Here is a 23,261-nt window from a genome sequence, read left to right as displayed (position 1 = left end):
AAGCACCATCTCACTCTCCCCCATCTGTTCTCACATTAACGTCCCTGGGAAGTGGGGGGAAAGGAGACATCAAAGCATTAACACCAACACCAGACAGAAACTGTATATATGTTCGTACAAAGCCAGAGTCATAGAGATACACAGCACAGAAACAGACCCTTTGGTCAATCTCTTCCGTGCCAACCAGATACCCAAAATCAATCTAGTCCCATTTGTCAGTACTTGGCCCATATCCCTCTGAACCCTTCCTAATCAAACACCCATCCAGATGCCAGCATCCACCATTTCCTCTGGCAGCTCATTCCTTACACACATCACATTCTGCATGAAAAAGTTGCCCCTTAGGTCCCTTTTAAATCTTCCCCCCACCTTAAACCTATTACCTTCCGGTTCTGGACTCCCCCATCCTAAGGAAAAGACCTTGTATATTTACCCTATTCATGCCCCTCATGCTTTTCTAGAAGTCTATGAGGTCACCCCTAAGTCTCTGGCGCAGGAGGGAAAACAGCCCCATCCCATCCCTCCGTCCCTCCGTCCCTCCTCACCCGGGTATTTAAGACACATACCTGAGTTTGCAGAGTCTGCCCCCTCCCTGGGATCACTCCGGTTGCTTCAAGTGAACAGATTTTCCCCCCACTCCCTCCCAGGATGAAGAGTTGCCCAGAGGGAGGGAGTTTCACTCTGAAACGGACAGGGCCACTTCCGCGTTATGACGTCATGGATGAAGTGAGGGGGCGGGGAAAGGCCGACAACAGCTCCGCGCACTGCGCCTGCGCTGCCCTGTAATTTGCAACAGAGTAATCCCTTCCTTTCAGAGAATTCCCAGAGTGTGGAAGCAGGCCACTCGGCCCAAGGAGTCCATACCGACCCTCCGAAGGGTAACCCACCTACACCCATCCCCCTATTGCCCTGACTAATGCACATCCCTAAGCACTACCGGTAATTTAGCTTGGCCAATCCAACCTAACCTGGACAAAGTTAAAAATCAAACACCCAACACGTTTATTTGGAAGGACTGGTGTTAGCAGCGCTGCTCCTTCATCGGGTGATTGTGGAGAATAAGATCATAAGGCACAGAATTCATGGAAAAACATTACAGTGTCCTGCCACTGAAATGATATATTGAACAGACCTGGATTAAGTCTTTCATCGTTTAGAATGGGTTGCAGGTATCAATAATATGTAAATCCTAGAACTTCCTGTCAGTTACGTGTGTGCATGCATGCATGAGGGAGAGAAAAAGTCTCTTTCCATGCTGTATATCTCTATGTCTATTTGATAACAGATGCTTTATTTACATTGGTGTAAATATTGTTGTAAATCATAGCTGGGTACTAATAGATGTAAGGGAGAGAGTATTCCTCAAGTAGGGCACTATAAGAATACTGGGAAAGCTCTATTTCTGGTTTACTTCCTAATGAACAAACATTTGGGGCCAGCATGGTGGCTCAGTGGTTAGTACTGCTACCTCACAGTACTAGGGACCTGGGTTTGATTCTGTGTGGAGTTTGCACGTTCTCCCCGGGTCTGAGTGGGTTTCCACCGAGTGCTCCCGTTTCCTCCCACAGTCCAACGTTGCGCAGGTCATGTGAATTGGTCATGCTAAATTGCCCATGTTAGGTGCACGTTAGGTAAATGTAGGGGAATGGGTCTGGGTGGGTTACTCTTCGGAGGGTCAATGTGGACTTTTTGGGTGGAAGGGCCTGTTTCCATACTATAGGAATCTAATCTAATTAAGCACGAGCACCTATATACATTTAACTTTGTTTCATTCTTCTTGTTTGATTCCATGCTATGACTACACTCTTGTGTCTGATTGGTTTGAGAGACTGGGAGATTGTGGATTGGGTCTCAATTAACTGCATGTTTTATTGTTCCAGAAGGTGTAAAGGGGTGGGGGTGGGGGTCAAAGCTTCAGGAGAAATCCAGCAGAGCTGAGAGCAGACCCACATTTAACTCTGTTGGAACAGGAAAATCAACAGAGGACAGAGAAACCAGGACCTGAAATCCGAGCTGACACCAGATTACCCTGTGATCAGTGCTTTCATTAGCACCTCTCCCATTATCTTGCTTTCCATTTGACTACCCCCTCAATTTTCAGGATCCAATCCTTGTCATTCTGAAGTCATGTCTCCGTTAGGAGTCACAGATCATAACTTTTCTCTTCAAATGTGTAGTCAATTAATTCGCTTTTGTTACAATGCAGCACACATTCAGACACACCGTTTTAGTTTCAATTTTTGTGATCTTTAGTATCCAGTTTTGATTGCTGGTATATTTACTCTCCTTGTCCCTTTCTATCATTCTCTGATGTTAATTCTCCAGATCACGACATTGCTCACTGGCCTTGAATTGGATTGACCAGGCTAAATTGCCCAAAGTGTCCAGGGATGTGCAGGTTCAGTGAGTTAGCCATGGGAAATGCAGGGTTATAGTTCCATAGTAATAGAAGCAGGAGTAGGCCATTGGCTCATTGAGCCTGCTCTGCTATTCATTCAGCTCATGGCTGACCTATCCATCGTCTCAGCTACTCCTACCTCCATTGTCCCAACTACCCTTAATTCCCCCACCATTGCAAAAACCCATCCAACTGTGTCTTGAATATACTTAATGAAGCTGCCTCTCCTGATTCCTTGGCAGAAAATTCCATAGATTCACTACTCTCCAGGAAAAGCAGTTCCTCCTCATCTCTGTCCTAAATCTACTCCCCCTAATCTTGAGTCCGGGTCTCATCTACCAGCAGAAATGACTGGATAGGGTAGGGCTTCATCCCCACAGTTCAATGAATTCTCACTTTCCAAGATGTATTCACTCATTCAGTTGCTGTCTCACAAATAAAAGATTTAATTTCCAACTTCTTCTGTTCCCAGTCAAGGCAAAACATCTTTGAAAGCTGCTCTGAAAGTCCAGTCTTCAGAACCACACTTTTGCTTTCACCGAAGATGATTAGAGTCATACAGCACAGAAACAGACCCTTCAACCCAACTCATCTGTGCCAACAAGAAATCCTAAATTAACCTAAATCATTTGCCAGCATTTGGCCCATATCCCCCTAAACCCTTCCACTACATATTCCCATCCAGATGCCTTTTAAATTTTGTAGTAATTGTATCAGACTCCATCACCCTCTATGAAAATGTTGCACCTCAGGTCCCTTTTAAATCATTCCCTCTCACCGCAAACATATGCCGGCCAGTTTTGGGCTCCCCTAACCTGGGTACTCACCCTATCCTGCCCCTTATAAACATCTATAAGGTCACCCCTCAACCTCCAATGCTCCACGGAAACTTTTCACTGGCCTATTTAGCCTCTTCCTGTCTTAAACACTCCAACTCTGGCAACAGCCTTGAAAATCCTTTCTGAACCCTTTCAAAGTTTCACAACATCTTTCCTGTAGCAGGGACACCAGAACTGAACACAGTATTCTAAAAGTGGCCTAACCAATGTCCTGTACAGCCACTCCATGACCTCCTAAGACTCACTTTCAAGGACCCATGAACCTGCACTCCAAGATCTCTCGGTTCTGTAACACTCCCCTTAACTGTGCCAGTCCTGCCTGGATTGCTTGACCAAAATGCAACACCTCACATTTCTCTAAATTAAACTCCATCTGCCACTCCTCGGTTCATTGGCCTATCCGTTCAATTCTAATTTACAGCAAACTCTTTTTCCTCTCTTATTCTCTGGAAGCTGAAAATCTCCATCCCACACACTCCCTCCATTCTCACTTTGCTGAACCTAATCCCTGCTGTACCTCATCCTGAAGGGTCTGGTTCATGCTGATTAACAGGTGTCACAAAGCTAGTTCCTTTTTGACTAAAAGCTTTTCTCTGGCTCAAGGAGACTCTGTCCATGACTTTTTTCAGAGGTAATAAACCGGCTGGGTGCTGATCAGTCTGGTTTGAACAGAGATGAAAGGGAATTTGAAAGGCCTTTTGTTTATATGTAAACAGGTGTGACTTCAGGCCAAATTGGTCAAGTTTTAGAAGTGACCTGTATAAAGAAAGGGGAGTGAGCTGAGCAGTTTTAGTTCAGTATTGAACTGGTTGGAAATTCAACAGGGAGCTATGTGGAAACTCTCTCTCTTTTCCGCCTCTCAACTTCAACCTATAAGCATGTGTTCCATTTATACTGGTTTTCAAAGGGAGTTGGCTTATTGGGACTATTGTGTATATTCAGAACAGCATAACTGAGTCTAGTTGGCAAGGTTGAGTTCTGTAGGGGTTCTTTATTCTGATCTTTGTGTTTCATTGTGTAATTTTGTGAATAAATTTTTGTCTGTTTTAAAATCTAGTAGTCAACCAAGCTAACTTACTCCAGGTAATTTTCACTGTGCACTTACCAAATCAAATTGCAAAGTTATGGTCTGGGGCTGCCTGCTTCAGAATGTTTTCAGTGGTCTGGCTTAGTCCATAACACAGGCCTACACTTTCACTCAGGGGAGATATAATTGAAACATACAGAACATTGAAAGGCCTAAACAAAGTGGGCATTGGGAAGATGTTTCCATTGGTGGGCGAGACCAGACCTGAAAGAGACTAGAAAAGGGAAGACCTTTTAGAAGGGAGATAAGGAGAAACTTTTCAGCCAGACAGTGGTGAATCCGTGGAATGTATTGCAACATGAGGCTGTGGAGGCTAGGTCACTGAGGGTATTTAAGACTGCGATAGATACGTTCTTGAGTATCAAGGGGATCAAGGGTTACAGGGAGGAAGTGGGAGAATGAGGTTGAGAAACTTATCAACCAGAGTTGTGTGGTATGAGCAGACCTGATGGGCTGAATGGTCTAATTCCTGCTCCTATGTTTTATGGTCTCTTGCTGTCCTGGACACAGAGAGAGAGAATTGGGAGCAGGAGTAGGCCATTTGGTCTTTTGAGCATGCACCAGCACTGAACAGATCATAACTGGATATGAATATACCTACATCTAAGTGGATAGGCTGAGACTTTTTTCACAGGAGCACAGGAAGTTGAGAAGTTTATAAAACCAAGAGGGGTGTCAATGAGGTGAGTGGCTGGTGCTGTTTCCTTCAGATGGTGGTTTCAAGATTAGGGAGCAAATTTTTAAGGAGAGAGGAGAAAGATTTTAAAAAGACATGAGGAACACCTTTTCTTGAAAGAGAGTGGTTTGTGTGTGGAATCAATGTCCTAAGGAAGTGGTGGATATAGGTACAGTAATAACATTTAAAAGACGTTTGGATAAGTACATGAGTAGGAAAGGTTCAGAGGGATATGGGCCAAACTACATGGGACTAGTTTAGTTTGTGAATATATTCAGCATGGACTAGTTGGACTGAAGTGTCTGTTTCTGAGCTGTATGACTCTGTAACTGTTCTGTACTGGTCTTAAAACCATTATTTTTGCCTTCCCCCATCACCATCCACTTTTTTGTGGTTCAGAAATCAGATGAACTCAGGCTTGAATATATTCAATGGCTGCCTGATCGCAGAAAGCCATCCCAACTTCTGAACTCTTGCTAATATATCACTTGCCTTGCTGATTGCTTGCTACATCTGTCTGACAACTGGCAGTGACTGGTGTGGAAGGATGTTGAGGCCCCTTTGTACATCCACACATCATTCCTGACGAAGGGCTCGTGTCCAAATCACCAACAATCCTGGTCCTCGGATGCTGCCTGACCTGCTGTGCTTTTACATTACCACACTTTTCGACTCTAATCTCCAGCATGTGCAGTCCTCACTTTGTCCACATCCCAATATATCACCACTTAAACAATGCGCCTTTTTTCTGCTTTTCCTTCCACAGCAAAGGCAAAATCATCACATTGTGGTAATGCGTTTGCCAATGGAGCCACAGACCTGAACCAACGTTTGCAGAGTCTGTTCCCCCAAACCCCGATTCACCCCATTTCCTTTCAGTTGCTGCAAGTCAACAACTGAAGCTCAGAATTTAGAAAAGAAATTGAAAATAGGGTGAGAAAAGAGAGTGCCGTACTCACAGATGTTGGACAGAGGAAGGAGGTTGCAATCTAGGGTGAAGTTCAATCTTTATTGAGAGAGAGAGAGGAGCAACAACAGCAACTTCCGAAGCTCATGTTCCAACTTCCGCATTCAGACAATAGGGGCGCTCTGATTGGCAGGAGGATCAGTCTCCTTCCGGTCGTCCAGTGCTTCCTGTTGGTCCATCAAAAGAAGGGCGCGAGCCGTATGCGCGGACACCGAGCAGCTGGTGTAGTTTTTGTGCTGTCTCCGAGGAGCATGCGCAGTGCTCGCTGCCACAGAGACGCTGGAGATCCTGGAAGGTGGTATTACTGACAGATTTGAAGTGTCCAAATGCCAATAGGAGAAAAAAAGGCTGGAGCCACTTTCTTTTCCCCTCTGTGGCTCGACTTATTAGCCCTTTTGCATTTGTTCGGCTGCTCACCTTTTGTATATCTTTTCCCCAGGGTTGGGGGTCCTAAACGAGAGGGCATAGGTTTAGGGTAAGTGGGGAAAGATTTGAGTGACCTCGGATTAGAAAGAAAAAGTGTGAAAGTTAATTGGTCTTAAGAAATGCCCTCTCTTACACCCCAACAAAAAAATAAATTGTTCACAGCCTATTGATCACTTAGTGGGAAGAATGTTGTGAAACTTGAAAGGATTCAGAAATGACTTACTTATAAGGATGTTGTTAGGTTTGGAGCTACAGAGAGAGAGACTGAAAAGGCTGGAGCTGTTTTCCCTGGAGTATTGGAGACTGAGGGGGTAACCTTATAGAGGTTTATAAAATCATGAAGGGCATAGATAATGTAAATAGACAAGGTATTTCTCCGGAGGTGGAGAGGTCCAGGAGTAGAACTAGAAGTCGTTTAGGGTGAGAGGGGAAAACTTAAAAGTGTCCTATGGGGCAACTTGTTTCACACAGAGAGTGGTACGTAAATTGAATGAGCTGCCAGAGGAAGTGGTACAATTACAACATATATAAGGTATCTGGATGGGGACATGAACAGGAAGGTTGACAGGGCAAAGTGCTGGCAAATGAGACTAGGTTAATTTAGGATATCTGGTCAGTTGGGACCGAAGGCTTTGTTTCTGTGCTCTACAATTCTATGATTCTTTTTTGACATAGTCTGAGCCAATTTCACAAGACTAGGAATAGGCCATTCACCCATTACAGCCTGTCCTCAGCTGTGGCCTAAATGCACATATTTCAATGCAAGTTTCAAAAGATGTCTGCAGCTTTCTTATAAAATTGAACATACTTTAATAATGTTTCTGAATATATCATTTTAGCTATTCTTAATTTTAAAAATAAGCCATTTCCCAGGTAGAGTCATCACCATCCGTTCTCTCTCCCTCTTCTTATCGGTTCCTGAATCCTGGCACCAGGCAGACACCAATGTCATCTGGCCTCCAGCTGGGAACTGCAGAGAACGGAGACAATCCCTGACCCAATCAGAAGGCTGTCCTGAGGGGAATGACCATCTCCCAGAATAAAGTGTCCGGTTAAGATTCCCCCCACCCACCACCACCGTGTCTGCAGCCTGGCCTCTAGCTGAATCTGAACCGAAGGTCCTCCAGCGTGTGTTTACCCTGGATGATAGCATCCAGAGCCTCCCACCTTCTGTAAGACAAGTGCCACTCTGTCCTCTCCGATGTGTGTTGTGTCACTGCTTAACTGTTTCCAGTGGCTGAGCAGAGGTTGATGGTCAAGTTCAGAACCCACGAGGAGAACCTTGGGTGACCCCACTACACCCTACACTCTCTCACACTCACGCAGACCCTCTCTCATACACATGGTCTCTCTCAGACACACACAAATCCACCACTGCAGATACCCTCATACTCCATCACACATGCAAAAACACACACTCACTACTCTCTCATGCATGCACATACATACAAGTCCATGGGATGAATTTGCATTTGCAGTATTATATTTGCAGATAGATTCAGTGTGTGCTTTTTGTGGAAAAATCGGCAGGCAGTTAATGGAGGCAATCAATCCATGTAATATTTTATCAACTCATACTTTGGAAATAGAACCAGTCTGATTCAAGATTGGGATACAGACAGACCGAACCTCTCACCTTTCATGCATTGTCTGAACTGAGATGTCACCTATTTTTATAAAACCTTAAGTCATCTTGAGAACATGAACTAAAAGTAGTTCTGGGATTTACATATTAATGAACATAAACCTGCAAACCATTCTAAAAGATGGAAGACTTAACAGCAATCTAGGTTTGTTCAATATATCCTATCAGTTGCATGACACTGTGATCTTTTGCTATAAAATCTGTGTCTTCTGATCCTGTTCCACAGCTACCTGTTGAAGGAGCAGCACTCTGAAAGCTAGTGCTTCCAAATAAACCTGTTGGACTCTAACCTGGTGTTGTGAGATTTTAACTTTGTGCACACCAGTCCAAACACTGACACCTCCAAAACGTTTCTGGTGAACACAGCCCACACTTCCGCCACGAAACTTTACAATGCTGATAAAACAACGCAGTGCCTGCATTCCTAAAAAATTTACAATTTCTAATGATACTAGCTACTCATTCACTGCTCCATCTGATACACGACATTGGAAATTTAGCGCAGGAGGCTGAAAGAAATGATCAGCTTTTAAACAAAAACCTCTTGGAGCTGAAAGCTTTCAATGAGAGTCTGAGTCCAGCAGTAAGTTCAGGTAACTTTTATTGCGACCCAACTTTGTTATAGCTTCAGATCCGCCCAGCAAAAAAGGTGTAGAAAAAGTATCTTTTTTTTAAAAAAACAGCTCAAGGTCAAAGCACACACACTTCTCCCCGCGCCCCCCTCACCCCCACGTTCTTTACTATTTGTCAGCACCGAGTTGTCCTTTTGTAATTGGATCCTTGGTATAGCCATAAACTAGAAGTAGTATTGCCTCATGCACCAATTTGAACACATACCTTGTCTCCAAGTAGGTTTCTCCCCCCTCATCGGCTGGAGTTGGGGTGGGGGGGGGGGGGTGGGAAAGAAGGAGTGCAGAATAGTCAACCAGACTGCTGTGGGTCTGGAGTCACGTGTAGGCCAGCCCGGGTAATTAGATTAGATTAGATTACTTACAGTGTGGAAAAAGGCTCCTCGGCCCAACAAGTCCACACCGCCCCGCAGAAGCGCAACCCACCCATACCCCTACATCTACCCCTTACCTAACACTACGGGCAATTTAGCATGGCCAATTCACCTGACCTGCACATCTTTGGAGTGTGGGAGGAAATCCACGCAGATACAGGGAGAATGTGCAAACTCCACACAGGGAGTCGCCTGAGGCGGGAATTGAACCCAGGTCTCTGGCGCTGTGAGGCAGCAGTGCTAACCACTGTGCCACCGTGTAAAGGATGCACTGTGACGAGTGAGTGAATCTGTTCCCACAACAGCAGTTTCCTTCCCTAAAAAGGTTGCGAGTGAATCAGATGGGGGTTCCCCCTCCCCTCCCTGACAATTGTTTCGTTGTTAGATTCTGAACTCCAGATTTCTAACCGAATTCCAATTCCACCATCTGCCTTGGCAGCTCCCGGAACTGGGTTGATAGTGCAGTCGATAAAGGCACTCAGCCGTCGCTGCTTTAAACCCCCTGCGATGGCATGTGAACTCTCTGGTGTCCCCGCAGGTGGGAGGAGCGGTTAAAACTCTTCCCGCACTGATAGCAGGTGAACGGCCTCTCCCCTGTGTGGACCCGCTGGTGCTTCAGCCTGTCGGAGGAACTGTTGAAGGCCTTCCTGCACTCTGTGCAGGGGAATGGCCTCTCCCCCGTGTGGACCCGCTGGTGGGTCAGCAGGGTGGAGGCCTGGGTAAAGCCCTTCCCACATGCAGAGCACCTGAAGGGCCTCTCCCTGGCGTGGACCCGCCCGTGCCTCAACAGGTCGGAGGAATTGCTGAAGGCCTTCCCACACTCTGTGCAGGGGAATGGCCTCTCCCCAGTGTGACTGCGACGATGAATCTCCAAATCAGATGGGAAAAGGAAGTCTTTCCCACAGTCACCACACTTCCACGGTTTCTCCATGGGGCAGGATTCCTCAGGTTTCACCATGGCCGAAGCTTCAGCCGCACACAACACGTGTAGAGCTCCTCCCCTCCATGAATTCCTCTTCCCAGGCCTTATAACTGTTTCAGGCTCCACACTCAGTGCACTCCAACAGTAGGGTCTCTCATCCAGTCCCACTGATGCTGAAAACGGACTGAAACAGGAACCAAAAAGCTTTGCTCCTTCTCACAGAATCAGTCAAAAATTGTTGCGGTGCCGATGGATTGAGTGACTGTCAGACATTGATGTCAAAGTGAGGACTGCAGATGCTGCAGAGTCAGTATCGAAAAGTGCGATGCTGGAAAAGCACAGCAAGTCAGGCAGCACCTGAGGAGCAGGAGAGTCGACATTTTGGGCATAAGTCCTTCATCTGTTGATTTTGAAACTTCCGTCTTCAGATCTTCAAATACTCTAAAAAGAGATGACAAAATTCATTACTGTCAGTCCAGAATAAAAATTCAGAACAAGCAATTTGTTTGTGCTGTTATTCCACAAAATTGAAAGCACTATCCCACACTCACTCTCTCTCTCCCGCCCTCCGCTCTAACTCATTCTCCTGAAGGTGTTGATTATAGGGGCAGAAAAGCAAAAACATCAAGACTGAGTTTTGGAGAACTCCACCTGAAATTTAATATCTTTCACAACACTGGGATATTGCTGAGACTGAGCAGGTCTGATTTTGGGAAGTCAAAAAATGTCAATTCAGGGTGAACCTGCAATGCAGGTTCTTGAAGAACCACCAGACAAAATAGTTAACATTCCCAGGAGGTGTGGGGGGGTAAAGCAAAATGAGCCATCAAGGCATTGACACCGCCACCAGAGAGAAACTGAACATACAGACATGACAAACATTTGTGGAAAGCCAGAGTCATCGAGATGTACAGCACAGAAACAGACACTTCAGTCAAATTCTTCTGTGCCCAACCAGATATTCAAAATTAATCTCGTCCCATTTTCCAGCGTTTTGTCCGTATCCCTTTGAACCCTTCCTTTTCATACACTCAGGCTGATGACTTTTAAATGGTCATTGTACCAGCCTTCACCACTTCCTTTGGCAGCTCATTCCATACATGCACTATCCTCTGTGTGAAAATGTTGCCCCTTAGGTCTCTTTGCAGTCTCCCTCCCCCTGCCCTCACCTTAAATTTATTACCCTCGAGTTCTGGACTCCCCATCCCAAGGAAAAGCCCTCGTCTATTTACCCAATCCATGCCCCTCCTGATTTTAAGAGAGTCACACTCTGACGCACTAGGGAAAACAGCAACACCCTATCCTTCCAACCTTCCTTACCCAGGTAATTAAGACACCTATCTGAGTTTGCAGCGTCTGCTCCCTCCCCGGGTTCACTCCAGTTGCTCCAAGTGAACAAGTTTTCCCCCACCCCGCACTCCACCCACCGCTTCCCCCCTCATCCCCCTTCCTGAACAGTTAACAAAAATCCCTTCTCTTCAGAGAACCCTCACTGTTCTAACAAGTCCACACCAACCTCTGAATGGCAACTACACCACACCCATTCTCCTAATCCAATTGCTCTACATTTACCCCTTGATTAATACATCTAACCTGCACATCCCTGGGCACTGTGGGTAATTTAGCACCGCCAATCCACCCTAACCTGCACATCCCTGGGAACTGTGGGTAATTTAGCACCGCCAATCCACCCTAACTTGCACATCCCTGAGCACTATGGGTAATTTGACCTGGCCAATCAAACCTTACCTGGACAAAAAGTTAAAAATCACAACACCAGGTTATCGTCCAATGGGTTTATCTGGAAGCACTAGCATTTGGAGCGCTGCTCCTTCATCAGGTGGTTGTGAAGTGTAGGATCACAAGACACAGAATTTCTGGAAAAGCATTACAGTGTCCTGGCATTAAAATGATATTTTGAACAAACCTGAATCGTTAAATCTTTCATCTTTTACAATGGATTGCAGATATCATTAATATGTAAATCCCAGAACTTCCTGTAAGGCACCTTCTCAGGATAACTAAGGCTTTATAACAAAAGGAGACACCTCAGCTCAAACAATGCATTAAAGGTGTGAGGTCAGAATCTGTCTGTATCCCAGTCTAGAGTCAGACTGGTTCTATTTCCAAAGTGAAATTTACAAAATATTACATGTATTAACTGCCTGCAGATTGTGCATTTTTTGAGGAAAATAGAATGCATATGTAAATATCATTTGGCAAACACAAATTCACCCCCATGGACTTGTGCATGTGTGTGCATGAGAGAGAGAAAAAGTCTGTTTCCATGCTGTATACCCCTATGTCAATTTGACAAGATACTTTTTTTCCTGTTGGTATAAATATTGTTGTAAATCATAGTGGGTACTAATAGCTCGATGTAACAGTGTGGGAATTCCTCAAATAAGGCACTGTAGAAATCCTGGGAGAATAGTATTTCTGGTTTCCTTCCTATTGAACAATATTAAGCACAAGCACCTACTTATTTCTAATTTTGGTTCACATTTCTTATTTTATTCCCTGCTATGACTACACTCGGTGTCTGGACGATTAACAGGCTGGGAGATTGTGGGTCTGGATTGACTTCTTGTTCCGGAAGGTGTTAAAAAAAAAAAGGGGGTCAAAGCATCAGCAGAAATCCAGAAGGGGTGAGAAATCAGGACCCGAAATCAGAGCTGACACCAGATTCCCCTGTGATCAGTTCTTTGATGACCTGTGCTAACCCTCTACCTTGATCTTACTTTCCATTTGATCACCTCCTCAATATTGAGGATCCAATCCTTGTCATCCTGGAGCCATATCTCTGTAAGGAGTCCCATATTTTAATTATTCACTTCAATGTGTGCAGTCAATTCATTTGCTTTTGCTCCAATGCAGCACACATTCAGACATACCATTTTTAGTTTCAATTTTTATGATCTTTCGAATCCAGTTTTGATTGCTGGTACATTTACTCTCCATGTCTTTCTGTCGTTCTCGGATGTTCATTTTTCACATCACTGTATTGCTCACTGGCCTTGATTCGGATTGTCCATGCTAAATTGCCCATAGTGTCCAGAGATGTGCAGGTTAGGTGGGTTAGCCATGGGAAATGAAGGGTTAGAGTTTCATAGTCATAGAAGCAGGAGTAGGTCATTTGGCCCATCGAGCCTGATTCGCCATTCATTTAGATCATGACTGATCTCTCCATTGTCTCAGCTTCTCCTCCCTGCATTGTCCCAACTACCCTTAATACCTTTACCATGCAAAAACCCATCTAACTGTGTCCTGAATAAACTTAATTAAGCTGCCTCTATTGCTTCCTTGGGCAGAGAAGCATAGATTCACTATTCTCTGGGAAAAGCAGTTCTTCCTTCTCTCTATCCTAAATCTACTCCAACTAATCTTGAGGAGTGGTCTCACCCACCAGCAGAAATGACTGGATAGGGTAGGGTTTCATCCCCACAGTGCATGAAATCCCACTTTCCACCAAAATCTCAGATGTACTCACTCACTCAGGTGCTGTCTCATAAATGAAAGATTTCATTGTAACATCTTCTGTTCCCAGTAAGGACAAAACATCTTTGAAGGCTGCTCTGAAAGTCCAGTCTTCACAATGACACTTCTGGTTTCACCAAAGACCCAGAGAGTCATACAGCACAGAAACAGACCCTTCAGTCCAACTCGTATGTGCTGCCCAGATATCCTAACTTAATCTAGTCCCATTTACCAGCATTTGGCCCATATCCCTCTAAACCTTTCCTATTCTTGTACCCATCCAGATGCCTTTTAAATGCTGTAATTATATCAGGCTCCACCCCTTCCTATGACAGCTCATTCAATACATGCACCACCTTCTGCATGAAACAATTTGCCCTTCATGTCCCTTTTAAATCATTCCCCTCTCACCTCAAACATATGCTCTCTACTTTTGCATTCACCCTATCCATGCCCCTTATAAGTATTTATAAGGTCATCCCGGAGCGTCCGATGCTCTAGGAAAATATCCCTGACCGATTCAGCCTCTCTCTGTAGATCAAACCCTCCAACTCTGACAACAGCCTTTCAAGTCTTTTCTGACCCCTTTCAAAGTTTCACACCATCTTTCCTGTAGCAGGAAGACCAGAATTGAATGCAGTATTTTAAAAATGGCCTCACCAATGTCCTGTACAGCCACAACATGACCTCCCAACTCCGATACTCAATGCTCTGACTAATAAAGGAAAGCATACAAAATGCCTTCTTCACTATTCTGGCTACCTGAGACTGCACTTTCAAGGAACAATGAACCTGCACTCCAAGGTCTCTTTGTTCTGAAATACTCCCTTAACTGTCCTGTCTGGATTGCCTTACCGAAATGCAAACATCACATTTCCCTAAATTAATCTCCATCTGCCACTCCCTGGCCCATTGCCCCATCCAATCAATTCTAATTTATAGCGAACTCTCTGTACTTCTTATTCCCTAGAAGCTCAAAATCTCCATCCCACACACTCTCCCTCCATTCTCACTTTGTTGAACCTAATCCCTGCTGTACCTCATCCTGAAGGGTCTGGTTCATGCTGATTAACAGGGCCCCACTCAGGGGAATCTAATTGAAACAAACAGAAGACTCAATGGCCTGGACAGAGTTGATGTTGGGAAGATGTTCCCATTGGAAGGAGAGACCAGCAGCTGAGGGCAGAGCCTTAGAGTAAAGGGAAGACCTTTCAGAACGGAGATTAGGAGAAATTTCTTTAGCCAGAGAGTGGTGAACTGATGGAATTCATTGCCACAGAAGGCTGTGGAGGCCAGGTAACTGAGGATATTTAACACTGAGACAGAAACAGTTCTTGAGTATCAAGGGGATCGAGGGTTACAGGGAGAAAACAGGAGAATGGGGCTGAGACACTTCTCAGCCGCGATTGAATGGTATGGGCAGACCCAGTGGGCTGAATGGCTTAATTTCTGCTCTTATGAATAGGAAGGGCTCAGAGATATATAGGCCAAATATGGTAGGACTGGTTTAGTTTATGAATACAGTCAGCATGAAATCAAGTATCTGTTTCTGTGCTGTGCGATTCTATAACCGTTCTTAAAACCATTTTTTCTGTTCCCTCATAACCATCCACTTCATTGTTGTTCAAAAATCAGATGAACTCAGCTTTGAATATATTAAATGACCCCCTAACCACAGGAAGGCCCCACCCCATTTCTGAACTCAATTCCTTTTGCTAATACACCACTTGCTCTGCTGACTGCTTAGTGCACCTGTCTGACAATGGGTATTGACTGGTGTAGAAAGACACTGAAACCTCTTTGTACATCCACATAACATTCCCGACGAACGGCTCGTGTCCAAAACGTCAACTCTCCTGGTCCTTGGATGCTGTCTGACCTGCTGTTCTTTTCCAGGGCCACACTTGTCAACTCTGATCTCCAGCATCTGCACTCCTCACTTTCTCCATATCCCAACATATCACCATTAAAACAATGCACCTCCTTTCTGCTTTTGTTTTCCCACAGCAAAGGCTATATTATCACATTGCAGTCATGCATTTGTCATGTGTTTGCCAATTGAGACACAGATCTGGACCAACATTTCTAGACAAGTGAGTACTGCAGATGCCGGAGATTAAAGTCGAGAGTGTGGTGCTGGAAAAGCACGCAGGTCAGGCAGCATCCGAGGAGCAGGAAAATTCCTGATGAAGGACTTTTGCCCGAAACGTCGATTTTCCTGCTCCTCGGATGCTGCCTGACCTGCTATGCTTTTCCAGCACCACACTGTCGACCAATATTTCTACACTCTGTCCCCACCCTGAATTCACTCCCTTTCCTTTCAGTTGTTGCAAGTCAACAATTGAACGACAGAATGAAAAAAAAGTGGAACAGATGGCGACAAAAGAGAGTGCCGTCCTCACAGTTGTTGGACAGAGGAAGAAAGTTGCAGTTTGGGTAAAGCTCAATCTTTATTCAGAGAGACAGGAACAGCAGCAGGTGCTGCTTCAGAAGCTCATTGTTCAACTTCCGCATTCAGACAATAGCGGTGCTCTGATTGGCAGGAGGACAAGATTCCTTCCGGTCCTCCCGAGTTCCCTATTGGTCCATCAAAAGTAGGTCATGAGTCGTTTGTGCGTACAACCAGGAGCATGCACAGTCTTTTGCTGACACCAGCGGACATGCGCTGTTCTTGCTGACACCGAGGGGCATGCGCATTATGCACTTCAGAAATGCTTACGTTCCTGACAGATTTGAAGTGTCCAAATAGCAATCGGAGGAAAAAAAAGTTGAACCACAATTTCCTTCCCCCCTCCACCCCCGTGGCTCGACATTGTATTCCTTTTGCATTTTGGCTGGCTGCTCAGCTTGTGTGTTTCTTTTCCCTCGGTTAGGGGAGCCACAAACTGGAGGGCATAGGTTTAGGTTGAGTGGGGAAAGATGAGGGACAAAATGCCAGAACGAGAGGACATTAGTTTAGGGTGAGTGGGGAAAGGTTTAAAACGGACCTAAGGGGTAACTTGTTTCACGCAGAGGATGGTAAATGTATTGAATGAACTGCCGGAGTGGAGGCTGGTACAATTACAACTTTTAAAAGGCATCTGGATGGGTGTACGAATAGGAAGGTTTAAAGGCGTTTGGGCCAAATGTTGGCAAATAGGAATAGATTAATTTAGGATATCTGGTCGGCACGGACCAAACTGTTCCATTCCATGCTCCATGACTATTTCTACATGGAACCAATTTCACAATATTAGAATAGGCAACTCACCCCTTACAGCCTGTCCTCAACTGTGGCCAAATTGCACATATTTCAACGCAAGTTTCAGAAAGATGCCTGCAGCTTTTTTAAAAATAGAATTGAACATGCTTTAATGTTGTTTCTGAGTAGCTATTCTCAACGTTAAAGATCAGCCATTTCTCGTGCACCCCCATCTCCCAGGTAGAGTCATCACCATCTGTCTCTCTCCTCTTAGAAGGACTTGATACAGCGATCAAAGAGGAATGGAGGCATGAGAAACAACAGGTGGTGGGGAAAGAGAATGGTGGGGGGGGGGGGGGGGGGAGGAACTGAGGGTGGGTGTCAAGAGAGAGAAAATGGACAGGGGGACAGAAAGAGAATGGACAGAGGGCAGTGACACAACAAATCCCACCTTCCCCAGCACCACAGTAATCATTTCTCAATATACAAATGGCTAAAGCAGTAGAATCACATAATCCCTGCAGGCCATTCAGCCCATTTACCTCACACTGACCTTCCAAATAGCATCCCACCAGACCAACCCACTTACCATACAGCCCTGGAGTTCCCCATGGCTTACGCACCTGAAAATGCATATCCGTGGACACTTCAGCACAGCTGATCCACCCTAAACTGCAGATCTTTGGACTGTGGGAGGAACCCACGCAGACACAAGGGGGACAATGTGCCAAAGTCGCCTGAGGCTGGAATCAAACCCAGCACTGTGAGGCAGCAGTACTGACCACTGAGCCACCATGCCACCCAGAGCTTTGATGTTCTGCTTTATCTTTTTAGCTTCTGACTTCTCATGCGCCCTCAGCAAAGGCTCTGCCCCTCCTGAGATTTGTGGACCACACCCACTGCAGCCTCCCTTTCCCACTTCTGTCCTGAGCACGTCGGTTCCTGAACCTGGTGCCAGACAGACACCGATGCCATCTGGCCTCCTGCTGCTAACTTCAGAGAAAGACGACAATCACCTGTCAATATTCTGCCCTTACCCCCAGTGCCCCGCCCCACCACACAGCCAGTTAGCTCCTCCTCCTGCCTCCCAATCTCAGATCCCCTTTACCTGCGTGATTCACACTCACACCCTTCTGACCCTGTCCACTGACCTAATCAGAAGGCTCTGTCCAGAGGGGAATGACCATCTCCTGGAATAAAGTATCCGGTTAACTTTCCCAGTGATGTGTCTGCAGCCTGGCTTCCAACTCCATCTCTCTGAGCCAAAGGTCTTCCAGCATGTGTTTACGCTGAATCACAGCATCCAGGACCTCCCACCTTCTGCAAAGTGAAAGACAAGTCTCACCCTGCCCTCTCCAATATGTGTGTGTAGATTAGATTCGATTCTCTACAGTATGGAAACAGGCCCTTTGGCCCAAAATGTTCACATTGACCCTCCAAAGAGTAACCCACCCAGACCTGTTCACCTACCTTAAATTTACCCCTGACTAATGCACCCAACACTATATGGAATTTAGCATGACCTGCACATCTTTTGGATTGTGGGAGGAAACTGGAGCACCCAGAGGAAACCCATGAGGAGAATGTGCCAACTCCACATAGACAGTTGCCCGAGGTGGGAATTGAACCCGGAGCCCTGGTGCTGCGAGGCAGCACTGCTAACCACTGAGCCACCATGTCACCCAGTAACTGCTGAATTGTTTCTACTGGCCAAGCAGAGGCCGATAGCCAAGTTTGGAACCCACGAGGACGGTCTCAACCGGGACCTTGGGTGACCACACTACACTTAACACTGTCTCTCACTCCCATACATACACACCCAGTCACACAGACCCTCTCTCACACACACCTCCCACACTCAGATCCATGCACACACCCTCTCACAGGCTTATACTCCACTGCATCGACACACTTTATCAAGCATGCACATGCAAACACTCCATCTCTCTCTCTCATGCCCACACACATACACACACAAACCTATGCAGTGAATTTGCATTTGCAGATACATTGTGCTTTTTGAGCAAAATACAATCTGCAGGTAGTCAATCTATGTAATATTTTATAAATTCCTACTTTGGAAATAGAACATGTGTGACTCAGGACTGGGATACAGACAGACTTGAACCTCACACCTTTCTTGCTTTGTCTGAGCTGAGATGTCACCTATTTTTACAAAATCTTAAGTCATCGGGAGAATGTGACTTAAAGGTAGTTCTGGGATATCCATGTTAATGAACCGAAACCTGCAACCCATTCGAAAAGATGAAAGACTGAATTGCAACTGGACTTGTTCAGGAAATCTGATCAACTGCATGACACTGGAATGTTTTGCGATAAATTCTATGTCTTATGATCCTGCCCAACACCTACCCGATGAAGGAGCAGCGCTCCCAAAGCTAGCGCTTCCAAATAAATCTGTTGGGACTCTAACCTGGAGTGGTGTCGATTTTAACTTTCTCCACCTCAGTCCAACACCAGCAACTGCCCATCATTTCGAATGAACACAGCCCCCACCTCCTGGTGCTGCCAGGAAACTTTACAATGCCCATAAAACGACACAGTACCTGCACTCCTGAAATATCTGCAATTTCCAACGATACGAGCTACTCATTCACTGTTCCATCTGATACACGACATTGGAAACTTCGTGCAGGAGGCTGAAAGAAATCAACAGGTTTAAAACAAAAACCATTTGAAGCTCAAAGCCATCAATGAGAGTCTGAGCCTGGCGGGAAGTTCAGGTGACCCTTTATTGTGACCCAACTTTGTTACAGCTTCAGATTCCACCCCCAGCAAAAAGGGAATGGGAGGGGCCCAGTGGGAGGGGGAGAGAAAGGGGGCGGGGGGCACAGAGGGGGGGCATGGGTGCAGTGTGGAGTCAACCATAGGCCAGACAGGGTAAAGGATGCAGCTGGGACGACTGAGTGAATCCTTTCCCACAACGGCAGTTTCCTTCCCGAAAAATGGCGTGAGTGAATCAGATGGGGTTTTCTCACCCCAACACCACCCCCCACCCCCACAACTCCGCCCCCAAAATTGGCTTCATCGTTAGACTTGGAACTCCAGATTACTGACTGAATTCCAATTTCACCATCTGCCACGGCAGGATTCGAACCCAGGAGGCCCCAGAACTGGGTTAATACGCCAGTCAATAATGGCACTCAGCCGTCACTCCTTCAATGCCCCTGCTATTGTACGTGAACTTGCTGGTGCCTCTGCAGGTGGGAGGAGCAGGTGAACACCTTACTGCACCCGGGACAACTGAAGGGCCTGTCCCCTATGTGGACCTGCTGGTGTTTCTGAAGTGTGATGGCCTGGGTAAAGCACTTCCCACACTCGGGACAACTAAAGGGCCTCTCCCCCGTGTGGATCCGCTGGTGGGTCTGGAGGTTGGAGGCCCGGGCAAAGCCCTTCCCACACTCGGGGCACCTGAAGGGCCTCTCCCCGGTGTGGGACCGCTGGTGTCTCAGCCGGGCAGAGGCCTGGGTAAAGCACTTCCCGCATTCACAGCAGCTGAAGGGCCTCTCCCCCGTGTGAACCCGCTGGTGGGTCTGCAGGGTGGAGGAATCGCTGAAGCCTTTACCGCACTCTGGGCAGCTGAAGGGCCGCTCCCCTGTGTGGAGCCGCTGATGGATCAGCAGGGCAGAGGCCTGGGTAAAGGCCTTCCTGCATTCGGAGCAGCTGAAGGGCCTCTCCCCTGTGTGGACCCGCCGATGGGTCAGCAGGTGAGAGGAATCACTGAAGGCCTTCCCGCACTCGGGGCAGGAGAGTGGCCTCTCCCCCTTGTGGATTCGCTGGTGCCTCAGCAGGGCAAAGGAATTGCTGAAGACCTTCCCACACTCGGGGCAGCTGAAAGGCCTCTCCCCCGTGTGGACCCGCCGGTGGGTCTGCAGGGCGGATGCCTGGGTAAAGCCCTTCCGGCACTCGGGGCAGCTGAAGGGCCTCTCCCCGGTGTGACTGCGCCGATGAGTCTCCAGAGCAGACGGGGCACAGAAGCCTTTCCCACAGTCGCCACACTTCCACGGTTTCTTCACAGGGCGGGATTCCTCAGGTTTCTCCATGGCCGAAGCTTCAGCCGCACACAAACGTGGGTACAGCCCCACCCTGCCGTGAATTCCTCTTTCCAGGCCGTATAACTGCTTCAGGCTCCATACTCACTGCGCTGCAACGTAGGGTCTCTCATCCAGTCCGACTGATTCTAAAAATGCACTCGAGCAGGAAGCAAACGCTTTGCTCCTTCTCACAGAATCACAGTCAAAAATCGTTGCAGTCCCGATGTCCCAGTGTCACTGTCAGACATTGATGTGAAAGTGAGGACTGCAGATGCTGGAGAGTCAAGACTTCAAAAGTGAGACGCTGGAAAAACACTGTAGGTCAGGCAGCATCCGAGGAGCAGAAGAGTCAATGCTTCGGGCATAAGGCCTTCATCTGTCGATTTTGAAATTTCTGTCTTCAGATCTTCAAATACTCTGTAAAAAGAGATTACAAAAGTCATTACACTCAGTGCAGGGTAACAACTCTGAACAAGCAATTCTACTTTCTGCGGAATATACTTTTCTTTTGTTATTCCACAAAATTGAAGGCACCATCCCACACTCTCTCCCTCCTCTGTTCTCACTCCACTCTAATTCTCCTCAAGGTGCTGATTCAGGATCTTACAGATGCAACCAACAGAGTCATAGAGATGTACAGCATGGAAACAGACCCGAACCCAGGGAAAAGACTTTGTCTATTTATGCTATACATACCCCTCATAAATTTGCAACCTCTATAAGGTTACCCCTCAGGCTCCAACGTTCCATGGAAAACAGCTCCAGTCTGTTCAGCCTCTCCCTATAGCTCAAATCCTCCAACCCTGGTGACATCCTTGTAAATCGTTTCTGAACCATTTCAAGTTTCACAACATCTTTTCCTTGGAAGGAGACCAGAATTGCACGCAATATTCCAACAGTGGCCTAACCAATGTTCTGCACAGCCGCAACATGACCTGCCAAGAGTACAAAATTAACATGAAAGAAGTCTTCGCTAAGCATTTGGTACTTAAAGTTTGACAAGGCACTGATGAAATGCATCCAACAATCTTGAAGGAAGGGACAACAGAAATTGTGGAAGCCATAATTTATCAGTCTTCCACGGACTTGGAGGTGCCAGAAAACTAGAGAACTGCAAACATTGCAGCCTGGTTTAAGAAAGGTTGTAAAGCAAATCTCAGCAATTATAGAGTCATAGAGATGTTTTGCTATCCTATCTTTCCCATAAAGGCTGACAGAACAGGCTGTGAGCAGGAGTCTGCTGGGCACCACCTTCATTAATCAAAAGAGAAAGAGCTATTGATTCAGCACCTCAGTAAATCTTGAGACAGTCTTGGCTCCTATGCACATGTTGGGATCCATGTAAGGAGATGTTTATAGTTTGCTTCTGTACTTAGAATTCATAAATTGAAGCCAGTGTACATTTTTAAAAATCTTCAAGATTAAAAGTACAGAGAGATCAATATTATACAACAATCCAACAACCCCGCCCCAAGACAACATGCGCCTGACCCTCACAAAGATAGCGGCCGGTTGCCCGGGCAACCCGAGAGCTCCTTCGCCGGTGAAGTAAACACTGGGGCCTGTGGGGCTTCTATTGGAGGCCTCAGTCCTCCCCCTAGGAGTTTATAAACTCCCCAGTCTCCCTCCTCCCGCGGTTCCCAATCCTACCCTGTCTCACTGTCTCCTCTCCCCGGGGGCAGGAGCCAGGTCTTGCCGCTCGGGCCTGGCGACCTCCCCGGGATGTTTCTGAAACCTGGTCCTGTCCTGAAGGAGGATCACCGGGACCCGAAACCCGTCCTCACATTTCTCCCGACACGAGCTGCCGGACCTGCTCAGCTTTTCCAGCGGGTCCTGTTCTTGTTCCTTCAGCCGCCGGCGCCATTCCTCTCCCACACTCAGTAACACTGTCTTTGGCCGGCCGCGGGACCTACACTGCACATGCGCCAACACACAGGGGGGCGTGGTCCAAACAATGTCGTCAACAACTGAGGGGGCGTGGTTGGGGAGCCCTCCAACCAATAGGGAACAATGGGGGTTGGTTTTCCCCGCCTCCAGCCCCTGAAAGGTGGGTTTCATTTAAATGTGAATGTGGTTTTCTTTTTAATGTTCAGCCTGTTCAGGAATGTTACTCCAGACCTTTGGAAGGCTGAAACATCGGGAAACTTCCAGACACAAACAAAGGGGTTTTAAAAAATGAATAGAAATAGGGAAGGTAAATTACAAAAGAAGCCGAGTATAAAATATCAAAAGCTTCTATTGTTGTGCCAAAGGGAACAGAGTCGCTAAAGTAAATGTTGGTTCCTTGGAAGGTGAAACAGGTGAGTTAATAAGGGGAACACTGAAATGACAGAGCTGCTAAATCAATACTTTTCCTCAGTTTTCACGTTGGAGGACAGCAGTACCATTCGGATTGGAACGAGCAAGTCAAAGTCAAATCAACGTCGATAGGTACACTATTAGGATTGAGGGCAAACAACTCCCCTAGTCCTGATGGCCTCCATCCCAGGGTACTAAAGGAAGTGGCAGTGGAGATTGTGGATTCATTAGTTACAATATTCCAAAATTCCCTGGACATGAGAAAGATTCATTGAGTTTATTTAATA

At 46.5% G+C, this 23,261-nt stretch overlaps 1 protein-coding gene across 8 annotated transcripts in view; it reads right to left on the bottom strand.

The window, feature by feature from the left end:
• LOC140460597 (uncharacterized) overlaps positions 1-22,577 on the bottom strand; it is a 621,333-nt gene extending 598,756 nt beyond the window's left edge. Inside the window, exons 1-8 of one of the 8 annotated variants that reach the window (XR_011954221.1) lie at positions 22,327-22,577; positions 20,783-21,093; positions 19,189-19,281; positions 17,773-17,941; positions 16,691-16,762; positions 15,843-16,017; positions 11,713-11,840; positions 9,998-10,404 (exon numbers count right to left, since the gene is read on the bottom strand). Coding sequence is in view for 1 of the 8 variants with exons in the window: in XM_072555212.1 (XP_072411313.1) it covers positions 9,556-9,999 (444 nt within the window). In the remaining 7 variants the exon portion in view is untranslated. Of the gene's footprint in view, positions 1-9,555; positions 10,405-11,712; positions 11,841-15,842; positions 16,018-16,690; positions 16,763-17,772; positions 17,942-19,188; positions 19,282-20,782; positions 21,094-22,326 lie in introns of those variants that run through there. The other 7 variants (XR_011954223.1, XR_011954225.1, XR_011954222.1 and 4 more) reach the window with 7 other exon arrangements.
• Between the last annotated feature and the right edge of the window lie 684 nt (positions 22,578-23,261).

Source organism: Chiloscyllium punctatum, chromosome 36 (assembly GCF_047496795.1).
Source record: "Chiloscyllium punctatum isolate Juve2018m chromosome 36, sChiPun1.3, whole genome shotgun sequence".
Lineage (NCBI taxonomy): Eukaryota > Metazoa > Chordata > Chondrichthyes > Orectolobiformes > Hemiscylliidae > Chiloscyllium > Chiloscyllium punctatum.
Note: the sequence above shows the minus strand (reverse complement) of the source record. Positions and strands in the feature narration are given on the sequence as shown.